Source organism: Hemiscyllium ocellatum (genome assembly GCF_020745735.1).
Source record: "Hemiscyllium ocellatum isolate sHemOce1 chromosome 27 unlocalized genomic scaffold, sHemOce1.pat.X.cur. SUPER_27_unloc_19, whole genome shotgun sequence".
NCBI classification, from domain to species: Eukaryota; Metazoa; Chordata; class Chondrichthyes; order Orectolobiformes; family Hemiscylliidae; genus Hemiscyllium; species Hemiscyllium ocellatum.
The window spans coordinates 83,226-104,482 of record NW_026867486.1 but is presented as its reverse complement, the minus strand read 5'-3'; the positions used below and the strand labels follow the sequence as shown (position 1 = coordinate 104,482).

Below are 21,257 nucleotides of genomic sequence, written 5' to 3'. Positions count from 1 at the left end.
CCGCTCTCCCGTCCCATTGGCACCCTCCCGGTGAACGGCCCACTCTCCCAATACACTCAAGCTGCCCCTTCCCCCCAACCCCGCGGGCTGGAAGAGGACGGAACAGCCCGTTCCGGAGCGGGGCTCGGGAACGCTGCCCATGTCCGCGACGTCCTTTCCGAGAAAGGAAACAAAAAGGACAACAGGCAGGGGACCACCCGCATCAACCGGAATGACAACATTTCACCCTCAGACAAGGCTTTGTCAAGAGATGTACAGCACGGAAACATACCCTTCGGTCTAACCCGTCCGTACCGACCAAATATCCCAACCCAAACTAGTCCCACCTGCCAGCACCCAGCCCATATCCCTCCAAACCCTTCCTATTCATATACCCATCCAAATGCCTCTTAAATGTTGCAATTGTACCAGCCTCCACCACATCCTCTGACAGCTCATTCCGTACACACACCACCTTCTGTATGAAAACGTTGCCCTGTAGGTCTCTTTTATATCTTCCCCTCTCACCCTAAACCTATGCCCTCTAGTTCTGGATTCCCCAACCCCAGGGAAAAGACTTTGCCTATTTATCCTATCCATGCCCCTCAATTTTGTAAACCTCTATAAGGTCATCCCTCAGCCTCCGACGCTCTCGGGAAAACAGCCCCAGCCTGTTCAGCCTCTCCCTGTAGCTCAGATCCTCCAACCCTGGCAACATCCTTGTAAATATTTTCTGAACCATTCCAAGTTTCGCAACAGCGGGGAGACCCAGAAATGGAAAAGACTGAAGGGGGAAGTCAGTGGTAAATCTTTTGAAGAGGTTACAAAAGAGAGACCTCTGTCTGCAGCGGGAATGACCCCCACAGTAGCAGGTCGAGGTGGACGGCATTTAAGGAGAAGCTGGATACAGACGTCAGGGAGAAAGGAACTGAAGGGAATGCTGCTGTAAGGGAAATCAAGTGTGAGCAAGTGAAGGGGAGGTGCGTAGAGGCTCACATGGGTCAGAAATACTGAGAGAGACCAGTTGAGCTGAAGGACCTGACTGGAGACTCAATGGGACACAGAGTGAAATCTTGGATCCACCTGCAAGAGAAGGAGAAACACGTGATTTACCTCCCAGGATTAAGCAAGTCCCGCAGATTCTGCAGATCACTTTATTGGTCAGAGCACTGAGTATAGGGGTTGGGGTCTGGACAGGACGTTGGTGTCTGGACAGGACGTTGGTTAGGCCACTTTTGGAATACACAGGAACCTCGATTATCCAAAGGACACATGCAGGGTGTATTTCAGTCGCTTGACGATTAGATCCCTTACAGTGTGGAAACAGGCCCAACCAGTCCACACTGACCCTCCGAAGAGTAACCCACCCAGACCCATTTCCCTCTGACTAATGTACCTAACACGACGGGCAATTTAGCATGGCCAATTCACCCTGACCTGCACATGTTTGGACTGTGGGACGGAACCGGAGCACTAGGAGGAAACCCACGCAGACGCGGGGAGAATGTGCAAACTCCACACAGTCTGTCGCCTGAGGCAGGAATGAAACCCGGGTCCCTGGTACTGTGAGGTAGCAGCGCTAACCACTGAGCCACCGTGCTGGTTCATCTAATTCTGGATAATCGAAGTTCCTCTGTATTATGTGCACTTCTGGTCTATCGGAAGGATGTTCCCCCGTGTGGACCCGCTGGTGGATCTGGAGGCCGGACGAGTGGGTGAAGCCCTTGCCGCAGACCAGGCAGGTGAAGGCCCCCTCGCCGGTGTGGACCTGCTGGTGCCGCAGCAGGTTGGATGACTGGGTGAAGCCCTTGCCGCAGACGGAGCAGGTGAAGGGCCGCTCCCCGGTGTGGACCCGCTGGTGCCGCAGCAGGCTGGACGAGCGAGTGAAGCCCTTGCCGCACAACGAGCAGGTGAAGGGCCGCTCCCCGGTGTGGACCTGCTGGTGGGTCAGCAGGGTGAACGACTGGGTGAAGCCCTTGCCGCAGACTGAGCAGGTGAAGACCCCCTCGCCGGTGTGGACCTGCTGGTGCTGCAGCAGGTGGGACGACTGGGTGAAGCCCTTGCCGCAGACAGAGCAGGTGAAGGGCCGCTCGCCGGTGTGGACCCGCCAGTGCCTGAGCAGGTGAGACGAGTGAGAGAAGCCCTTGCCGCAGTTGGAGCAGGTGAAGGGCCGCTCCCCGGTGTGGACCCGCCAGTGCTTAAGCAGGTGGGACGAGTGAGAGAAGCCCTTGCCGCAGACGGAGCAGCTGAACGGCCTCTCCTCGGTGTGGACCCATTGGTGCGAGAACAGGTTGGACGACTTGGTGAAGCCCTTGCCACAGACGGAACAGGTGAAGGGCCGCTCCCCGGTGTGGACACGCTGGTGGGACAGCAGGTGGGACGAGTCAGAGAAGACCTTGCCGCAGACGGAGCAGGTGAAGGGCCTCTCCCCGGTGTGGACCCGCTGGTGGGTCAGCAGGTGGGACGACTGGGTGAAGCCCTTGCCGCAGACGGAGCAGGTGAAGGGCCGCTCCCCGGTGTGGACACGGCGGTGGATCTCCAGCACGGAGGGGGAGCGGAATCCTTTCCCGCAATCCCCACACTTCCACGGTTTCTCCATGGTGCGCGGAATGCCTCCTGAGACTTCCTTTCCCCACAGTGGGCAAACTGGCTCAGGCACGTGCCCGTGTGGTTCAGGTAAAGATGATACTTTAAGAGCCTACTGAAGCAGACAAAAACGTTCAAAGAATTTTCCCCTTCTGGACTGAAAGAGGGACGTCTCTCCTGTCCCACGAATCAAGGGGATCTGTCAGACCTTCACATGGTACTCAGTTGGGAAGCTCTACCTGCAAAGCTGCTCTTCTTATATCCTGTGAAAAGGGGATTACAAAAGTCATTGCTGCCTGCACACAACAGGAATTCAGAACAGATCATTCTAGTTTCTGTAGAACTTCCCTAAAACAATCAAGTTACAATATGCAGATGCCAGTGTTGGGCTGGGGTGTACAAAGGTAAAAAAAATCACATCACCAGGTTGTAGTCCATTAGATTTGTTTAGAAGTTTGAACTTTCAGAGCTCTGCACCTTCATCAGGTAGCTAGTAAAACCTCCAGGCGAAAAAGACAGCAGATGCTGGAGATCAGAGTGGTGCTGGAAAAGCACAGCAGGTCAGGCAGCATCCGAGGAGCAGGAACAAAAAAAATCAACGTTTCGGGCAAAAGCCCTTCATCAGGAATGAGGAAAGAATGAGGACACTTTCCTCATTCCTGAAGAAGGGCTTATGCCCGAAACGTCGAATCTCCTGTTCCTTGGATGCTGCCTGACCTGCTGAGCTTTTCCAGCAACACATTTCCAGCTCTGATCTCCAGCATCTGCAGACCTCATTTTCTCCTATAACCGAGAGTTGTGTGATTTTTAACTTTAAAAAGTGTTGCAAATCTCCACCCCCCCCCACCACACACACACACACACACACACACACACTTTTCTTCAATTCTCACTCTGCTGTGTCTGATATTACCCATCCCCCAGTATTGTCCAGAAAGGGACTTATTACCTAAAAAAGCTGTAAATCTCCATCCCACACACTCTTTAACTCTTGCTGTACCTAATATCCCACCTTCACCCATGCTCCAGCAGGGTCAGACTGATGCTCATTGACTGAGCCACACTCACCTCTTCCTGGACACAGGGACCCTCCAGACCAACACAACATCAGCTCCCCTTAACCGCCCCCCTGTAACGGCGCATGTGCAGGAGCAACCGGTCACGTGAATCGAGGGACCGCCGTCGTCACAAAGGCCGCGCGTTGATTGGAATGAGCGCCCGCCCGTGCGGCGTTCCAGCCTTTCCCATTGGTTCACCGCGCCGTGCGTCACGCGGCGGTGCTGGTCTTTGTGACGCCCACGTGACCTCTCTCCTCCACCAACCCCAACGCGCCCCTCCCTTCAGCTCGACACGGGGAGGCAGGACCAATGGGGAGCTTTGGAGGACCGGAAGGAAGGCTGGTCCTCCTACCAATCAGAGCATCCCCTCATTGTCTGAATGCGGAAGTTGGAGCATGAGCTCCTGCTGCTCTCTCTCTCTCTCTCTCTCTGAATGAAGATTGAGTGTTACCCCAGACTGCACCAACCTCTGTGAGTACAGCACCCTCTCTTCTCACCCCTCCTATTCCATTTCTTTTCTCATTTTGGGATTAAACTGTTGGTTTGTAGGAAGTGAAGTGAAAGGAGGTGAACTCAGGAAAGGTGCATATGCTGGATGCATTGGTCTAGATCGCTGTCTCTGTCCCTCTGTGTCTGTGTCTCTCTCGTGTCCTTCATCAGGAATTGCGGAGGGGGGTGGGGGGGGGTGGAAAAGGTGCTGAGAGATAAATAGGAAGGTGGGAGTGGGGCTGGGGGTAAGGTAGATGCAGGTTGTGGGGGGTGATGGCGACAGGGTGGAGCAGATTGGTGGGAAGGAAGATGGACAGGTGGGACAGTTCAAGAGGGTGGTGCTGAGTTGGAGGGTTGGAGCTGGGGTGGGAGGGGGGAGGGAATGTGAGGAAACTGGTGAAATCGATGTTGATGCCATGTGGTTGCAGGGTCCTAGGCCACCTGATACCTGGAGGAAGAATGCCTCTGCATTGGGACCCTCCAACCATACAGGATCAATATTGATTTCACCAGTTTCCTCATTCCGACACCCCCCCCCCCAACCCCCCAGCCCAATCCCAGATACAACCCTCGAACTTGGGACTGTTCTTTTGAACTGTCCCACCTGTCCATCTGCCTTCCCATCTATCTGCTCCACCCTCCTCTCTGACCTGTCACCTTCTTCCCCCGCTTTCATCTACCCATAGCATTCTCAGCTCCCTTCCCCCAGTCCCACCTCCCTCCCATTTATCTCTCAGTCCCTTTGGGCCCACCCCACATTCCTAATCAAGGGGTTATGCCAAAAACATCAAACCTCCTGCTCCTCAGATGCTGGCTGACCTGCTGTACTCTTGCAGCACCAGACATTTTGGTGCTTATTTGTCTGGATGTTCTGATGTGACCCATTCGCAGATGTGAAGTCACATTCGAGAAAAACTCCTTCATGGAATGTGGGCTTTTTTTTTGGCAAGGCCAACAATGTTTTTGTCCCTAACTGCCCTTCAGACAAGAGGATTGCCAGACTTTAGGGGGCATTTTAAAAGTCAAGCACGTGAGCCATCATATGCAGGCAGCACCAAGTTAATGCTAGCGGGTTTCCTTCCCTGAAGAGCGTTATTGATTCAAATGGGTTTTCAGAAAAGTTTCATTCTCTCAATGACTGAGACTAGTTTTCAATTCAGATTTTAAAAAAATAAATTTAATTTCCCCAAGGTTTGTTTTTACTGGTATTTGAACCCATGAGCCCAGATTATTTGCCTGGGGCCTCTGGATTGCTGGTCCAGTGTTGTTGTTATAACATCACTGACTCACCTGGACAGCATTGAGAGTCATACAGATGTATAGCACACAAAGAGACCCTATGTGCAACTGGTGCATGCCGAGCACATAGCCAAAATTTATCTAGTCCAACGTGCCAGCACGTCCCTCCAAACCCTTCCCATTCATATTCCCATCCAGATGCCTTTTAAATGTTGCAATTGTCCCAGCCTCCACCACTTCCTCTGGCAGCTCATTCCATACACGCACCACCCTCTGACTGACAAAGTTGCCCCTTAGGTCCTTTTTATGTCTTTTCCCCTCTCACCTCTAGTTCTGGACTCTCCCACCCCAGGGAAAAGACCTTGTCTATTCACCCTATCCATGCCCCTCATCATTTTATAAACCTCAATAAGGTCACCCCTCAGCCTCCGATGCTCCAGGGAAAACAGCCCCAGCTTATTTAGCCACTCCCTATAGCTCAAACCCTGGCAACATCTTTGTAAACATTTTCTGAACCCTTTCAAGTTTCGTTTAACTGAACAGTAAAAGTCATACTGGACAGGGATATATCATAGTGTTACTATGCAATATGTATTTATTTACGACTGTATAAATTTGATTTATAATTATTTCTAGTTATATCATAGTGTTGTAGCCATGTTATGTATTCAAAGTTTGGGAGAAGATTTGTAGCTCGGCTGCTCATTGTTGTGGTTCTGTTTGCCGAGCTGGGAATTTGTGTTGCAGACGTTTCGTCCCCTGTCTAGGTGACATCCTCAGTGCTTGGGAGTCGCCTGTGAAACACTTCTGTGTTGTTTCCTCCGGCATTTATAGTGGTTTGTCTCTGCCACTTCCGGTTGTCAGTTCCAGCTGTCCGCTGCAGTGGCCGGTATATTGGGTCCAGGTCGGTGTGTTTATTGATTGAATCTGTGGGTGAGTGCCATGCCTCTAGGAATTCCCTGGCTGTTCTCTGTTTGGCTTGTCCTGTAATAGTAGTGTTATGGATGCGGATCATTAGCTGTCTTCCTGTTTGTCCTATGTAGTGTTTTGTGCAGTCCTTATTGTGTACAAAATCCCATGCAAGGCCTGCACAAAACACTACATAGGACAAACAGGAAGACAGCTAACGACCTGCATCCATGAACACCAACTAGCCACGAAACGACACGACCAGCTATCCTTGGTAGCCATACACGCAGATGACAAGCAACATGAATTCGACTGGGACAACACTACTATTATAGGATAAGCCAAACCGAGAACAGCCAGGGAATTCCTAGACGCATGGCACTCATCCACAGATTCAATCAATAAGCACATCGACCTGGACCCAATATACCGACCACTGCAGCGGACAGCTGGAACTGACAACCGGAAGCGGGCAGAGAGAAACCACTATAAACGCCGGAGGAAAGATCACAGAAGTGCTTCACAGGAGACTCCCAAGCACTGAGAATGTCACCTAGACAGGGGACGAAACGTCTGCAATACAAACTCCCAGCTCGGCGAACAGAACCACAACATGTCATGTATTTCCAGTCATACCCGTTACAGGACAGGAGAATACTGGTCTCAATGCTGACTCTGTGGATGAATCTCGTCAGACTCATTGCTCTGTATGTCCACAGAGTCCTGTAAGTGTATTCCTCTATAGGGTCCCTCCAGTCTGACTTGGGTATTGATCGACTCCACTACAGTCATCCTCAGAGCGAGCATGTTCTAGGTCTTGTTACCAAAGCAAAGTTCTTGCTCTGATTCTCTTTCCCCCCCCCCCACATCTTGGTCTGTCAATATGGTAGAAAGAGAGTGGGGGGGCAGATAACTAGGTTAGCAAACTGCATGAGGGTGGCATGGTGGCTCAGTAGGTAGCACCGATGCCTCATAGTGCCAGGGACCTGGGTTCAATTCCAGCCTCGGGCGACTCTCCGTGTGGGTTTCCCCCGAGTGCTCCGGTTCCCTCCCACAGTCCAACCTTGTGCAGGTGAGGGTGGGTTGGCCGTGCTAAATTGCCCAGAGTGTTCAGGGATGTGTAGCTTAGGTGCACGTGTCAGGGGTAAATATAGGGGAATGGGTCTGGGTGGGATACTCATCACAGGGTCGGTCTGGACTTGTCGGGCCAAAGGGCCTGTTTCCACACTGTAGGGGTTCTAATTCTTAAACTTTTCTTGGAGCTAGATCTGCCAAATGTCAGGAATCAGAAAAATTGGGAGGGAGCGTATTAGGTACGGCAGTAGGGAGAGTGTGGGGGATGGAGACTCACAGGTTTTGGGTTATGGGCGTGGAATGAATATTCCGTGAAATCGATCTGTTAAACTCTGAGATTCTACGTGATACTGACAGCGATGACTTTCTAATTTACAGGATCTCACAGGAGGATTTACCTGCATATCTTGAACTAATTGCCTCAGCCAGCTTGACTCATTGGGACTGGAATTTTATCGATCTTTTGAGTGGAGAAGGAGGATTGTCCCGCCTGCTTCCAGAGATCTGACTGGTAAAGCACTGAGATGCCGCTGTTCGAGGGTGGAGGGAGCTTTACCGGAGCGGAGAGTTAGCCAGCCGGCCCCCCGCAGCAGAGTGGGACGTCAGAGGGAGCGTCGAACCTGGAGGGAGGCCGCGCCGTGGGGAAACCGTGGAAGTGTGGGGAATGCGGGAAGGGGTTTCGAGTCCCCTCTGAGCTGGAGATCCACCGGCGCGGTCACACCGGGGACAGGCCGTTCTCCTGCCCCGAGTCCGGCAAGGCCTTCATTGGGTCCTCCAAGCTGCTGAGGCACCGGCGGGTCCACACTGGGATCGCCGACCCTGCGGACGCACAGGCGCCTTCCCAACGTGACCGCACGGAGTTGAAGTCTGCAGCGAATCCCACCCAGGACTGGGGGGGGATCGTGCCCCGTTCGAAGGCAGTGGGTGAAGCGGGAAGGGAGCGAGGCTTCCTTTCTGCCGGACTGGCCGCTCTCGCTCCCTTTGCTTCCCGTGGGACCGATGCTGTTTGAGGCTGGGACTGCACGTTCCCCGGGCCAAAGATCTGCAGGAGCTGAGGAAGTGCACTCCTTTCACACCGGATGGTAAATCATGTTTGTCCCATCTATTTCAGTCTTAAATACCCTCCGTGACCTGGCCTCCCAGCCTCCTGTGGCAGTGAATTCCCCAGATTCCCCACTCTCTGTCTGAAGAGGTTTCTCCTTATCTCCGTTCTAAAAGGGCTAAGGCTGTGCCCTCGGCTCCTGGTCTCTCCTACCAATGGAAACATCTTCCCAATGGCCACAGATAGATCAAAGTCAAATACAATAGCCTCTATTCCATTGAGTGTCCAGCACATTTTATAACACTTTGTAAAATCAGGAGGGCCATTGATGAGGTGAGTGGCAGGTGTCTTTTCCCGATAGAATAAAGAATATTCCAGCACAGGAACAGGCCCTTCGGCCCTCCAAGCCTACACCGATCCAGATCCTCTATCTAAACCTGCTGCCTATTTTCTCAGGATCTGTATCCCTCTGCTCCCTGCCCTTTCAGGTATCTGTTGAGATACATCTTAAATGACGCCATTGTTCCCGTCCCGACCATCTCCGCTGGCAACACATTCCGGGTACCCAGCACCCTCAGCGTAAAGAACTTTCCATACATATCTTAAATCTTTCCCCTCTCACTTTGAACTCATGACCCCAGGTAACTGAGTCCTCCACTCTGGGGAAAAACATTTCTTGCTATCCACCCTGTCTATACCTCTCATGATTTTGTTGGCCTCAATCAGGTCCCTCCTCAACCTCCGTCTTTCCAATGAAAATAATCCTGATCTATTCAACCTCTCTTCATAGTTAGCATCCTCCATACCAGGTACATCCTGGTGAACCTCCTGTGCACCCTCTCCAAAGCATCCACATCCATTTGGTAATGTGGCGACCAGAACTGTACGTGGTATTCCAAATCTGGCCGAAACAAAGTCTTGTATAACTGTAACATGACCTGCCAACTCTTGTACACAATACTCTGTCCGATGAAGGAAAGTGTGCCATATGCCGCCTTGACCACTCTACTGACCTGCATTGCCATCTTCAGGGAACAATGGGCCTGAACACACAGATCTCTCTCTACATCAGTTTTCCCCAGGACTTTTCCCATATTACCTCACTGCTCGAGTCCTTCGTAGTGCATTCCTTCAGCACAGCTGTGATAGCTTCTCTGACCAGTAATACCACTCCTTCACCTCTTTTACCTCCCTCTCTATCCCATCTGAAGCATCGATATCCTGGGATATTTACTTGCCAATCTTGTTCTTTCCTCAACCAAGTCTCAGTATTAGCAATATCATCCTCCCAGGTACGACTCCAAGCCCTAAGTTCAGCTGCCTTACCTACTACACTTATTGCATTAAAACAAATGCACCTCAGACCACCTGTCCCTTTGCGTTCATCATCTGTTCCCTGTGACTCTTCCCCTTTGTCACACTGACTTTATTATCTCGCTCCTTACAGGCTTTAGTTACTACCTCCTTCCTGACCAGGAACCTCCTCATTTGTTTCCCATCCCCCGCCACATTAGTTTAAACCCTCCCCAGCAGCGTTAGCAAAAGCACCCCCAAGGACATTGGTTCCAGTCTGGCCCGGGTGTAGCTCATCTGATTTGTAATAGTCCCTCCACCCCCAGCACTGGCCCCAATGTCCCAAAAATCTGAACCCAACCCTCCTGGAATTTTATCGGTTCCCATGCGATTCCCCATCATTGTGTTCAAACCTATTGAATTCATTGCCAATCGACTCGATCCCTCCTGATCCATGAATCCTCTCCTCTCAGGAATCAATTTGATGAACATTTGTTATCTTCCGTGTATCGAAGAACTTCTCTTTTCAATCCTCCCACTTCCTCCAAACTAAAGGAGTTGCCATGGGCACCCACATGGGCCCCAGCTATGCCTGCCTCTTCGTAGGATATGTGGAACAGTCCATCTTCCGCAACTACACTGGCACCACCCCCCACCTTTTCCTCCGCTACATCGATGACTGTATCGGCGCTGCCTCGTGCTCCCACGAGGAGATTGAACAGTTCATCAACTTTACTAACACCTTCCATCCCGACCTCAAATTCACCTGGACTGTCTCAGACTCCTCCCTCCCCTTCCTAGACCTTTCCATCTCTATCTCGGGCGACCGACTCAACACAGACATCTACTATAAACCGACTGACTCCCACAGCTACCTGGACTACACCTCCTCCCACCCTGCCCCCTGTAAAAACTCCATCCCATATTCCCAATTCCTTCGTCTCCGCCGCATCTGCTCCCAGGAGGACCAGTTCCAACACCGCACAGCCCAGATGGCCTCCTTCTTCAAGGACCATAGATTTCCCCCCAGACGTGATTGACGATGCCCTCCACCGCATCTCCTCCACTTCCCGCTCCTCCGCCCTTGAGCCCCGCTCCTCCAACCGCCACCAAGACAGAACCCCACTGGTTCTCACCTACCACCCCACCAACCTCCGCATACAACCTATCATCCGCCGTCATTTCCGCCACCTCCAAACGGACCCCACCACCAGGGATATATTTCCCTCCCCTCCCCTATCAGCGTTCCGCAAGGACCACTCCCTTCGTGACTCCCTCGTCAGGTCCACACCCCCCACCAACCCAACCTCCACTCCCGGCACCTTCCCCTGCAACCGCAGGAAATGTAAAACTTGCGCCCACACTTCCACACTCACTTCCCTCCAAGGCCCCAAGGGATCCTTCCATATCCGCCACAAGTTCACCTGTACCTCCACACACATCATCTATTGCATCCGCTGCACCCGATGTGGCCTCCTCTATATTGGGGAGACAGGCCGCTTACTTGCTGAACGCTTCAGAGAACACCTCTGGGACGCCCGGACCAACCAACCCAACCACCCCGTGGCTCAACACTTTAACTCTCCCTCCCACTCCACCGAGGACATGCAGGTCCTTGGACTCCTGCACCGGCAGAACATAACAACACGACGGCTGGAGGAGGATGGGAACCCTCCAACCACAAGGAATGAACTCGGATTTCTCCAGTTTCCTCATTTCCCCTCCCCCCACCTTGTCTCAGTCGGTTCCCTCAACTCAGCACCGCCCTCCTAACCTGCAATCTCCTTCCTGACCTCTCCGCCCCCACCCCACTCCGGCCTATCACCCTCACCTTGACCTCCTTCCACTTATCACATCTCCATCGCCCCTCCCCCAAGTCCCTCCTCCCTACCTTTTATCTTAGCCTGCTTGGCAAACTCGCCTCATTCCTGATGAAGGGCTTATGCTCAACGTCGAATTTCCTATTCCTTAGATGCTGCCTAACCTGCTGTGCTTTAACCAGCAACACATTTTCAGCAGAGCTCAGAAATACGAAGGGTGCAGTAACAATGTTGGGGTTATACTACAATAGTGAGCGTAAGATTGAGGTACAAATATGCCAACAGATCATGGAAAGATGTAGGATAGGTGGTGGTGAGAGGAGATTTTAATTTTCCCAACATTGACTGGGATTCACTTACTGTTAGAGGAGCAGAATTTGTAAGGAGAATCCAGGAGGGTTTCCAGAGTAGTATGTAAATAGTTCAACTCGGGAAGGGGCCATATTGGACCTGGTGTTGGGGAATGAACCCGGCCAGGTGGGTGAAGTTTCAGGTGGGGATTACGTTGGGGATAGGGATCACAATTCCGTAAGGTTTAGAATACTCATGGACAAAGACGAGAGTGGTCCGAAAGGAAGAGTGCTTATTGGGGAAAGGCCAACTATCCCCAAATTCAGCAGGAGCTGGGGAAGTGTGGATTGGGAGCAGCTTTTTGAAGGAAAATCCATATTCGATATTTGGGAGGCTCTTAAAGAGAATTGATTCGAGTTCAGGAGAGAGATGTCTCTGTGAAAATGAGGGATGGAATTGGCAAGATTAGGGAACCATGGATGACAGGTGAAATTGTGAGACTTGCTGAGAGGAAAAAGGAAGCATACATAAGGTCTAGGCGACTGAAGACAGACAAAGCTTTGGTCCTACTTTCCCGATATTCTTCCAATCTAAAAATGAGGAATTAAGAGGGTTAAAAGGGGCGATGAGATATCCTTAGCGAGCAAGATTAAGGACAACCCCAAAGCCTTTTATTCATATAGAAGGAGCAAGAGGGTAACTAGAGAAAGGGTGGGCCCACTCAAGGACGAAGGAGGAAAGATGTGTGTGGAGTCAGAGAAAATGGGCAAGATTCTTAATGAGTACTTTGTGTCAGGATTCACCGAGGAGAGGGACATGGTGGATGTTGACGTTAGGGATAGATCTTTGAATACTCTAGGGCAAGTCGGCATAAGGAGGAGGAAGTGATGTGTATTCTAAAAAGGCATTAAGGTGGTCAAAGTCCCCAGGTCCTGATGGGATCTATCCCAGGTTACTGAGGGAAGCGAGAGAGGAAATAGCTTGGGCCTTAACAGATATCTTTGCAGCTTCCTTGAACACAGGTGAGGTCCCAGAGGACTGGAGAATTGATAATGTTTTCCCCTTGTTTCAGAAGGGTCGCAGGGATAATCCAGGTAATTACAGACCTGTGAGCTGGATGTCAGTGGTAGGGAAGCTGCTGGAGAAGATACTGAGGGATAAGATCTGTTTACATTTGGAAGAAAATGAGCTTATGAGTGATAGGCAGCATGGTTTTGTTCAGGGAAGGTCATGTCTTAGCAACTCAATACAATTCTACAAGGAAATGACAAAATTGATTGATGAGGGAAAGGCTGCAGATGTCATAGACATGGACTTTACTTGGGCATTTGACAAGGTTCCCCACGGTAGGCTGATGGAAAAGGTGAAATCACATGGGGTCCAGGGTATTCTAGCTAGATGGATAGAGAACTGGTTGGGAAACAGGAGACAGGGAGTAGTATTGGAAGGGAGTTTCTCAAAACTGAGACGGTGACCAGTGGTGTTCCACAGGGCTCCGTGCTGGGAACACTGCTGTTTGTGATATATCTAAATGATTTGGAGGAAGGTGTAGGTTGCCTCATTAGCAAGTTTGCAGTTGACACTAAGATTGGTGGAGTAGCAGATAGTGAAGAGGACTGTCAGAGAATACAGCAGAATGGAGAATAGACTGGAGAGTTGGGCAGAGAAATGGCAGATGGAGTTCAATCCGGACAAATGTGAGGTGATGCATTTTGGAAGATCCAATTCTAGAGCGAACTATACAGTAAATGGAAAAGTCCTGGGGAAGACTGATGTAGAGAGAGATCTGGGTGTTCAGGCCCATTGTTCCCTGAAGATGGCAATGCAGGTCAGTAGAGTGGTCAAGGCGGCATATGGCACACTTTCCTTCATCGGACAGAGTATTGAGTACAAGAGTTGGCAGGTCATGTTACAGTTATACGAGACTTTGTTTCGGCCAGATTTGGAATACCACGTACAGTTCTGGTCGCCACATTACCAAATGGATGTGGATGCTTTGGAGAGGGTGCACAGGAGGTTCACCAGGATGTTACCTGGTATGGAGGATGCTAACTATGAAGAGAGGTTGAATAGATCAGGATTATTTTCATTGGAAAGACGGAGGTTGAGAGGGGACCAGATTGAGGCCAACAAAATCATGACAGGGTGGAAAGCAAGAAATGTTTTTCCCCAGAGTGGAGGACTCAGTTACCTGGGGTCATGAGTTCAAAGTGAGAGGGGAAAGATTTAAGATATGTATGGAAAGTTCTTTACGCAGAGGGTGCTGGGTACCTGGAATGTGTTGCCAGCGGAGATGGTAGGGACGGGAACGATGGTGTCATTTAAGATGTATCTCAACAGATACATGAAAGGGCAGGGAGCAGAGGGATACAGATCCTGAGAAAATAGGCAGCAGGTTTAGATAGAGGATCTGGATCGGTGTAGGCTTGGAGGGCCGAAGGGCCTGTTCCTGTGCTGGAATATTCTTTATTCTATCGGGAAAAGACACCTGCCACTCACCTCATCAATGGCCCTCCTGATTTTACAAAGTGTTATAAAATGTGCTGGACACTCAATGGAATAGAGGCTATTGTATTTGACTTTGATCTATCTGTGGCCATTGGGAAGATGTTTCCATTGGTAGGAGAGACCAGGAGCCGAGGGCACAGCCTTAGCCCTTTTAGAACGGAGATAAGGAGAAACCTCTTCAGACAGAGAGTGGGGAATCTGTGGAATTCACTGCCACAGGAGGCTGGGAGGCCAGGTCACGGAGGGTATTTAAGACTGAAATAGATGGGACAAACATGATTTACCATCCGGTGTGAAAGGAGTGCACTTCCTCAGCTCCTGCAGATCTTTGGCCCGGGGAACGTGCAGTCCCAGCCTCAAACAGCATCGGTCCCACGGGAAGCAAAGGGAGCGAGAGCGGCCAGTCTGGCAGAAAGGAAGCCTCGCTCCCTTCCCGCTTCACCCACTGTCTTCGAACGGGGCACAATCCCCCCACGGGGCACGATCCCCCCCAGTCCTGGGTGGGATTCGCTGCAGACTTCAACTCCGTGCGATCACGTTGGGAAGGCGCCTGTGCGTCCGCAGGGTCGGCGATCGATTGAAGGCCTTGCCGCCCCCGGGGCAGGTGAGAGGCCTCTCCCTGGTGTGTGGAGGCGCCGGTGCGTCTGCAGGTGGGACAGCTGGGTGAAGGGCCTTGCCACACTCGGGGCAGGGGTACGGCCTGTCCCCGGTGTGGACCCGCCGGTGCCTCAGCAGCTTGGAGGACCCAATGAAGGCCTTGCCGGACTCGGGGCAGGAGAACGGCCTGTCCCCGGTGTGACCGCGCCGGTGGATCTCCAGCTCAGAGGGGACTCGAAACCCCTTCCCGCATTCCCCACACTTCCACGGTTTCCCCACGGCGCGGGCTCCCTCCAGGTTCGACGCTCCCTCTGACGTCCCACTCTGCTGCGGGGGGCCGGCTGGCTAACTCTCCGCTCCGGTAAAGCTCCCTCCACCCTCGAACAGCGGCATCTCAGTGCTTTACCAGTCAGATCTCTGGAAGCAGGCGGGACAATCCTCCTTCTCCACTCAAAAGATCGATAAAATTCCAGTCCCAATGAGTCAAGCTGGCTGAGGCAATTAGTTCAAGATATGCAGGTAAATCCTCCTGTGAAAGCCTGTCAATTAGAAAGTCATCGCTGTCAGTATCACGTAGAATCTCAGAGTTTAACAGATCGATTTCACGGAATATTCATTCCACGCCCATAACCCAAAATCTGTGAGTCTCCATCCCCCACACTCTCCCTACTGCCGTACCTAATACGCTCCCTCCCAATTTTTCTGATTCCTGACATTTGGCAGATCTAGCTCCAAGAAAAGTGAATTAGAACCCCTACAGTGTGGAAACAGGCCCTTTGGCCCAACAAGTCCATACCGACCCAACAAGTCCAGACCGACCCTGTGATGAGTATCCCACCCAGACCCATTCCCCTATATTTACCCCTGACACGTGCACCTAAGCTACACATCCCTGAACACTCTGGGCAATTTAGCATGGCCAACCCACCCTCACCTGCACAAGGTTGGACTGTGGGAGGAAACCGGCGCACTCGGGGGAAACCCACACGGAGAGTCGCCCGAGGCTGGAATTGAACCCAGGTCCCTGGCACTATGAGGCATCGGTGCTACCTACTGAGCCACCATGCCACCCTCATGCAGTTTGCTAACCTAGTTATCTGCCCCCCCCGCCTCTCTTTCTACCATATTGACAGACCAAGATGTGGGGGGGGTGGAGAAAGAGAATCAGAGCAAGAACTTTGCTTTGGTAACAAGACCTAGAACATGCTCGCTCTGAGGATGACTGTAGTGGAGTCACTCAATACCCAAGTGAGACTGGAGGGACCCTATAGCGGAATACACTTACAGGACTCTCTGGATATAGAGAGGAATGAGTCTGACTAGATTCATCTACAGAGTCAGCATTGAGCCCAGTATTCTCCTGTCCTGTAACGGGTATGACTGGAAATACATGACATGTTGTGGTTCTGTTCGCCGAACTGGGAGTTTGTATTGCAGACGTTTCGTCCCCTGTCTAGGTGACATCCTCAGTGCTTGGGAGCCTCCTGTGAAGCGCTTCTGTGATCTTTCCTCCGGCATTTATAGTGGTTTGTCTCTGCCCACTTCCGGTTGTCAGTTCCAGCTGTCCGCTGCAGTGGTCGGTATATTGGGTCTGGTCGATGTGCTTATTGATTGAATCTGTGGATGAGTGCCATGCCTCTAGGAATTCCCTGGCTGTTCTCGGTTTGGCTTGTCCTATAATACTAGTGTTGTCCCAGTCGAATTCATGTTGATTTGTCATCTGCGTGTATGGCTACCAAGGATAGCTGGTCGTGTCGTTTCGTGGCTAGTTGGTATTCATGGATGCGGATCGTTAGCTGTCTTCCTGTTTGTCCTATGTAGTGTTTTGTGCAGTCCTTGCATGGGATTTTGTACACAATAAGGACTGCACAAAACACTACATAGGACAAACAGGAAAACAGCTAATGATCCGCATCCATAACACTACTATCTTCTCCCAAACTTTGAACACATAACATGGCTACAACACTCTATGATATAACTAGAAATAAATTATAAATCAAATTTATACAACCATAAATAAATACATATTGCAGAGTAACACGAGATATATCCAAGTCCAGTATGATTTTACTGTGCAGTTAAACGAAACTTGAAAGGGTTCAGAAAATGTTTACAAAGATGTTGCCAGGGTTTGAGCTATAGGGAGTGGCTAAATAAGCTGGGGCTGTTTTCCCTCGAGCATCGGAGGCTGAGGGGTGACCTTATTGAGGTTTATAAAATGATGAGGGGCATGGATAGGGTGAATAGACAAGGTCTTTTCCCTGGGGCGGGAGAGTCCAGAACTAGAGGTGAGAGGGGAAAAGACATAAAAAGGACCTAAGGGGCAACTTTGTCAGTCAGAGGGTGGTGCGTGTATGGAATGAGCTGCCAGAGGAAGTGGTGGAGGCTGGGACAATTGCAACATTTAAAAGGCATCTGGATGGGAATATGAATGGGAAGGGTTTGGAGGGACGTGCTGGCACATCGGACTAGATCAATTTTGGCTATGTGCTCGGCATGCACCAGTTGCACATAGGGTCTCTTTGTGTACTATACATCTGTATGACTCTCAATGCTGTCCAGGCGAGTCAGTGATGTTACAACAACACTGGACCAGCAATCCAGAGGCACCAGGCAAATAATCTGGGCTCATGGGTTCAAATACCAGTAAAAACAAACATTGGGGAAATTAAATTTAAATTTTTTTAAAAATCTGAATTGAAAACTAGTCTCAGTCATTGAGAGAATGAAACTTTTCTGAAAACCCATTTGATTCAATAACGCTCTTCAGGGAAGGAAATCCGTCAGCGTTAACTTGGTGCTGCCTGCATATGACGGCTCACGTGCTTGACTTTTAAAATGCCCCCTAAAGTCTGGCAATCCTCTTGTCTGAAGGGCAGTTAGTGACAAAAACATTGTTGGCCTTGCCAAAAAGAAAGCCCACATTCCATGGAGGAGTTTTTCTCGAATGTGACTTCACATCTGCGAATGGGTCACATCAGAACATCCAGACAAATAAGCACCAAAATGTCTGGTGCTGCAAGAGTACAGCAGGTCAGCCAGCATCTGAGGAGCAGGAGGTTTGATGTTTTTGGCATAACCCCTTGATTAGGAATGTGGGGTGGGCCCAAAGGGACTGAGAGATAAATGGGAGGGAGGTGGGACTGGGGAAGGGAGCTGAGAATGCTATGGGTAGATGAAAGCGGGGGAAGAAGGTGACAGGTCAGAGAGGAGGGTGGAGCAGATAGATGGGAAGGCAGATGGACAGGTGGGATAGTTCAAAAGAGCAGTCCCAAGTTCGAGGGTTGTATCTGGGATTGGGCAGGGGCCGGGAGGAATGAGGAAACTGGTGAAATCAATATTGATCCTGTATGGTTGGAGGGTCCCAATGCAGAGGCATTCTTCCTCCAGGTATCAGGTGGCCTAGGACCCTGAAACCACATGGCATCAACATCGATATCACCAGTTTCCTCACATTCCCTCCCCCTCCCACCCCAGCTCCAACCCTCCAACTCAGCACCACCCTCTTGAACTGTCCCACCTGTCCATCTTCCTTCCCACCAATCTGCTCCACCCTGTTGCCATCACCACCCACCCAACCTGCATCTACCTTACCCCCAGCCCCACTCCCACCTTCCTATTTATCTCTCCGCACCCTTTCCACCCCTCCCCCTCCGCAATTCCTGATGAAGGACACGAGAGAGACAGAGACAGAGACAGAGAGAGAGAGACACAGACACAGAGGAGCAAAGACAAACAGACACAGAGGGACAGAGACAGCGATCTAGACCAATGCATCCAGCATATGCACCTTTCCTGAGTTCACCTCCTTTCACTTCACTTCCTACAAACCAACAGTTTAATCCCAAAATGAGAAAAGAAATGGAATAGGAGGGGTGAGAAGAGAGGGTGCTGTACTCACAGAGGTTGGTGCAGTCTGGGGTAACACTCAATCTTCATTCAGAGAGAGAGAGAGCAGCAGGAGCTCATGCTACAACTTCCGCATTCAGACAATGAGGGGATGCTCTGATTGGTAGGAGGACCAGCCTTCCTTCCTTCCGGTCCTCCAAAGCTCCCCATTGGTCATGCCTCCCCGTGTCGAGGTGAAGGGACGGGCGCGTGGGGGTTGGTGGAGGAGAGAGGTCACGTGGGCGTCACAAAGACCAGCGCCGCCGCACGGACGGGCACTTCGTCCAATGAACGCGCGGTCTTTGTGACGACGGCGGTCCCTCGATTCACGTGACCGGATGCTCCTGCACATGCGCCGTTGCGGGGGGGTTATGGGGAGCTGATGTTGTGTTGGTCTGGAGGGTCCCTGTGTCCAGGAAGAGGTGAGTGTGGCTCAGTCAATGAGCATCAGTCAGACCCTGCTGGAGCATGGGGAGGGAGGTGGAATATTAGGTACAGCAAGAGTTAAAGAGTGTGTGGGATGGAGTTTTACAGCTTTTTTAGGTAATAAGTCCCTTTCTGGACAATACTGGGGGATGGGTAATATCAGAAACAGCAGAGTGAGAATTGAAGAAAAGTGTGTGTGTCTGTGTGTGTGTGGGGTGGAGATTTGCAACACTTTTTAAAGTTAAAAATCACAACTCTAGGTTATAGGAGAAAATGAGGTCTGCAGATGCTGGAGATCAGAGCTGGAAATGTGTTGCTGGAAAAGCTCAGCAGGTCAGGCAGCATCCAAGGAACAGGAGAATCGAGGTTTCGGGCATGAGCCCGTCTTCAGGAATGAGGAAAGTGTCCTCATTCTTTCCTCATTCCTGATGAAGGGCTTTTGCCCGAAATGTCGATTTTTTTTTATTTTTTCCCTGCTCCTCGGATGCTGCCTGACCTGCGGTGCTTTTCCAGCACCACACTGATCTCCAGCATCTGCTGTCTTTTTCGCCTGGAGGTTTTACTAGCTACCTGATGAAGGTGCAGAGCTCTGAAAGCTCGAACTTCTAAACAAATCTAATGGACTACAACCTGGTGATGTGTGATTTTTTTTACCTTTGTACACCCCAGCCCAACACTGGCATCTGCATATTGTAACTTGGTTGTTTTGGGAAGTTCTACAGAAACTAGAATGATCTGTTCTGAATTCCTGTCATGTGCAGGCAGCAATGACTTTTGTAATCCCTTTTCACAGGATATGAGAAGAGCAGCTTTGCAGGTAGAGCTCCCCAATGAGTACCATGTGAAGGTCTGACAGAGCCCCTTGATTCGTGGGACAGGAGAGACGTCCCTCTTTCAGTCCAGAAGGGGAAAATTCTTTGAACGTTTTTGTCTGCTTCAGTAGGCTCTTAAAGTATCATCTTTACCTGAACCACAGGGGCACGTGCCTGAGCCAGTTTGCCCACTGTGGGGAAAGGAAGTCTCAGGAGGCATTCCGCGCGCCATGAGAGAAACCGTGGAAGTGTGGGGATTGCGGGAAAGGATTCCGCTATCCCTCCATGCTGGAGATCCACCACCGTGTCCACACCGGGGAGCGGCCCTTCACCTGCTCCGTCTGCGGCAAGGGCTTCACCCAGTCGCCCCACCTGCTGTCCCACCAGCGGGTCCACACCGGGGAGCGGCGTTCGCTTGTCTTGAGTGCGGGAAGGACTTCAGCGAATCGTCCAGCCTGCTCAAGCACCAGCGGGTCCATACCGGGGGCGGCCCTTCACCTGCTTGGTGTGCAGCAAGGGCTTCCTCACTCGTCCAGCCTGCTCAAGCACCAGCAGGTCCACACCGGGGAGCGGCCTTCACCTGCACCGTCTGCGGCAAGGGCTTCACCCGCTCGTCGCACCTGCTGACCCACCAGCGGGTCCAACCGGGGAGAGGCCGTTCAGCTGCTCCGTCTGTGGCAAGAGCTTCTCTCACTCGTCAAGCCTGCTGCGGCACCAGCAGGTCCACACCGCGGAGCGGTCCTTCATCTGCTCCGTCTGCGGCAAGGGCTTCTCTCACTCGTCCAGCCTGCTGCGGCACCAGCAGGTGCACACGGCGAGGGTGCCTTCACCTGCTCCATCTGTGGCAAGGGCTTCCCCACTCATCCGGCCTCCAGATCCACCAGCGGGTCCACACGGGGGAACATCCTTCCGATAGACCAGAAGTGCACATAATACAGAGGAACTTCAATTATCCAGAATTAGATGAACCAGCACGGTGGCTCAGTGGTTAGCGCTGCTACCTCACAGTACCAGGGACCCGGGTTTCATTCCTGCCTCAGCGACAGACTGTGTGGAGTTTGCACATTCTCCCCGCGTCTGCGTGGGTTTCCTCCTCGTGCTCCGGTTCCGTCCCACAGTCCAAAGATGTGCAGGTCAGGGTGAATTGGCCATGCTAAATTGCCCGTGGTGTTAGTTACATTAGTCAGAGGGAAATGGGTCTGGGTGGGTTACTCTTCAGAGGGTCAGTGTGGACTGGTTGGGC

At 51.4% G+C, this 21,257-nt stretch overlaps 2 protein-coding genes across 2 annotated transcripts in view; both read right to left on the bottom strand.

The window, feature by feature from the left end:
* The window catches only part of LOC132807603 (gastrula zinc finger protein XlCGF49.1-like), a 49,620-nt gene extending 34,937 nt beyond the window's left edge, over positions 1 to 14,683 (bottom strand). The window contains exon 1 of the mRNA XM_060821656.1: positions 14,573 to 14,683. The gene's annotated coding sequence lies outside the window, so the exon portion shown is untranslated. The remainder of the gene's footprint in view (positions 1 to 14,572) is intronic.
* Positions 1,778 to 3,696, bottom strand: LOC132807612 (zinc finger protein 239-like; the record flags this gene model as incomplete). Its single annotated transcript, XM_060821665.1, has 2 exons — positions 3,634 to 3,696; positions 1,778 to 2,828 (listed from the first exon to the last, which is right to left on the bottom strand). A coding segment is annotated over exon 2 (801 nt), but the record flags the coding sequence as incomplete, so codon positions are not given.
* Positions 14,684 to 21,257: the final 6,574 nt, after the last annotated feature.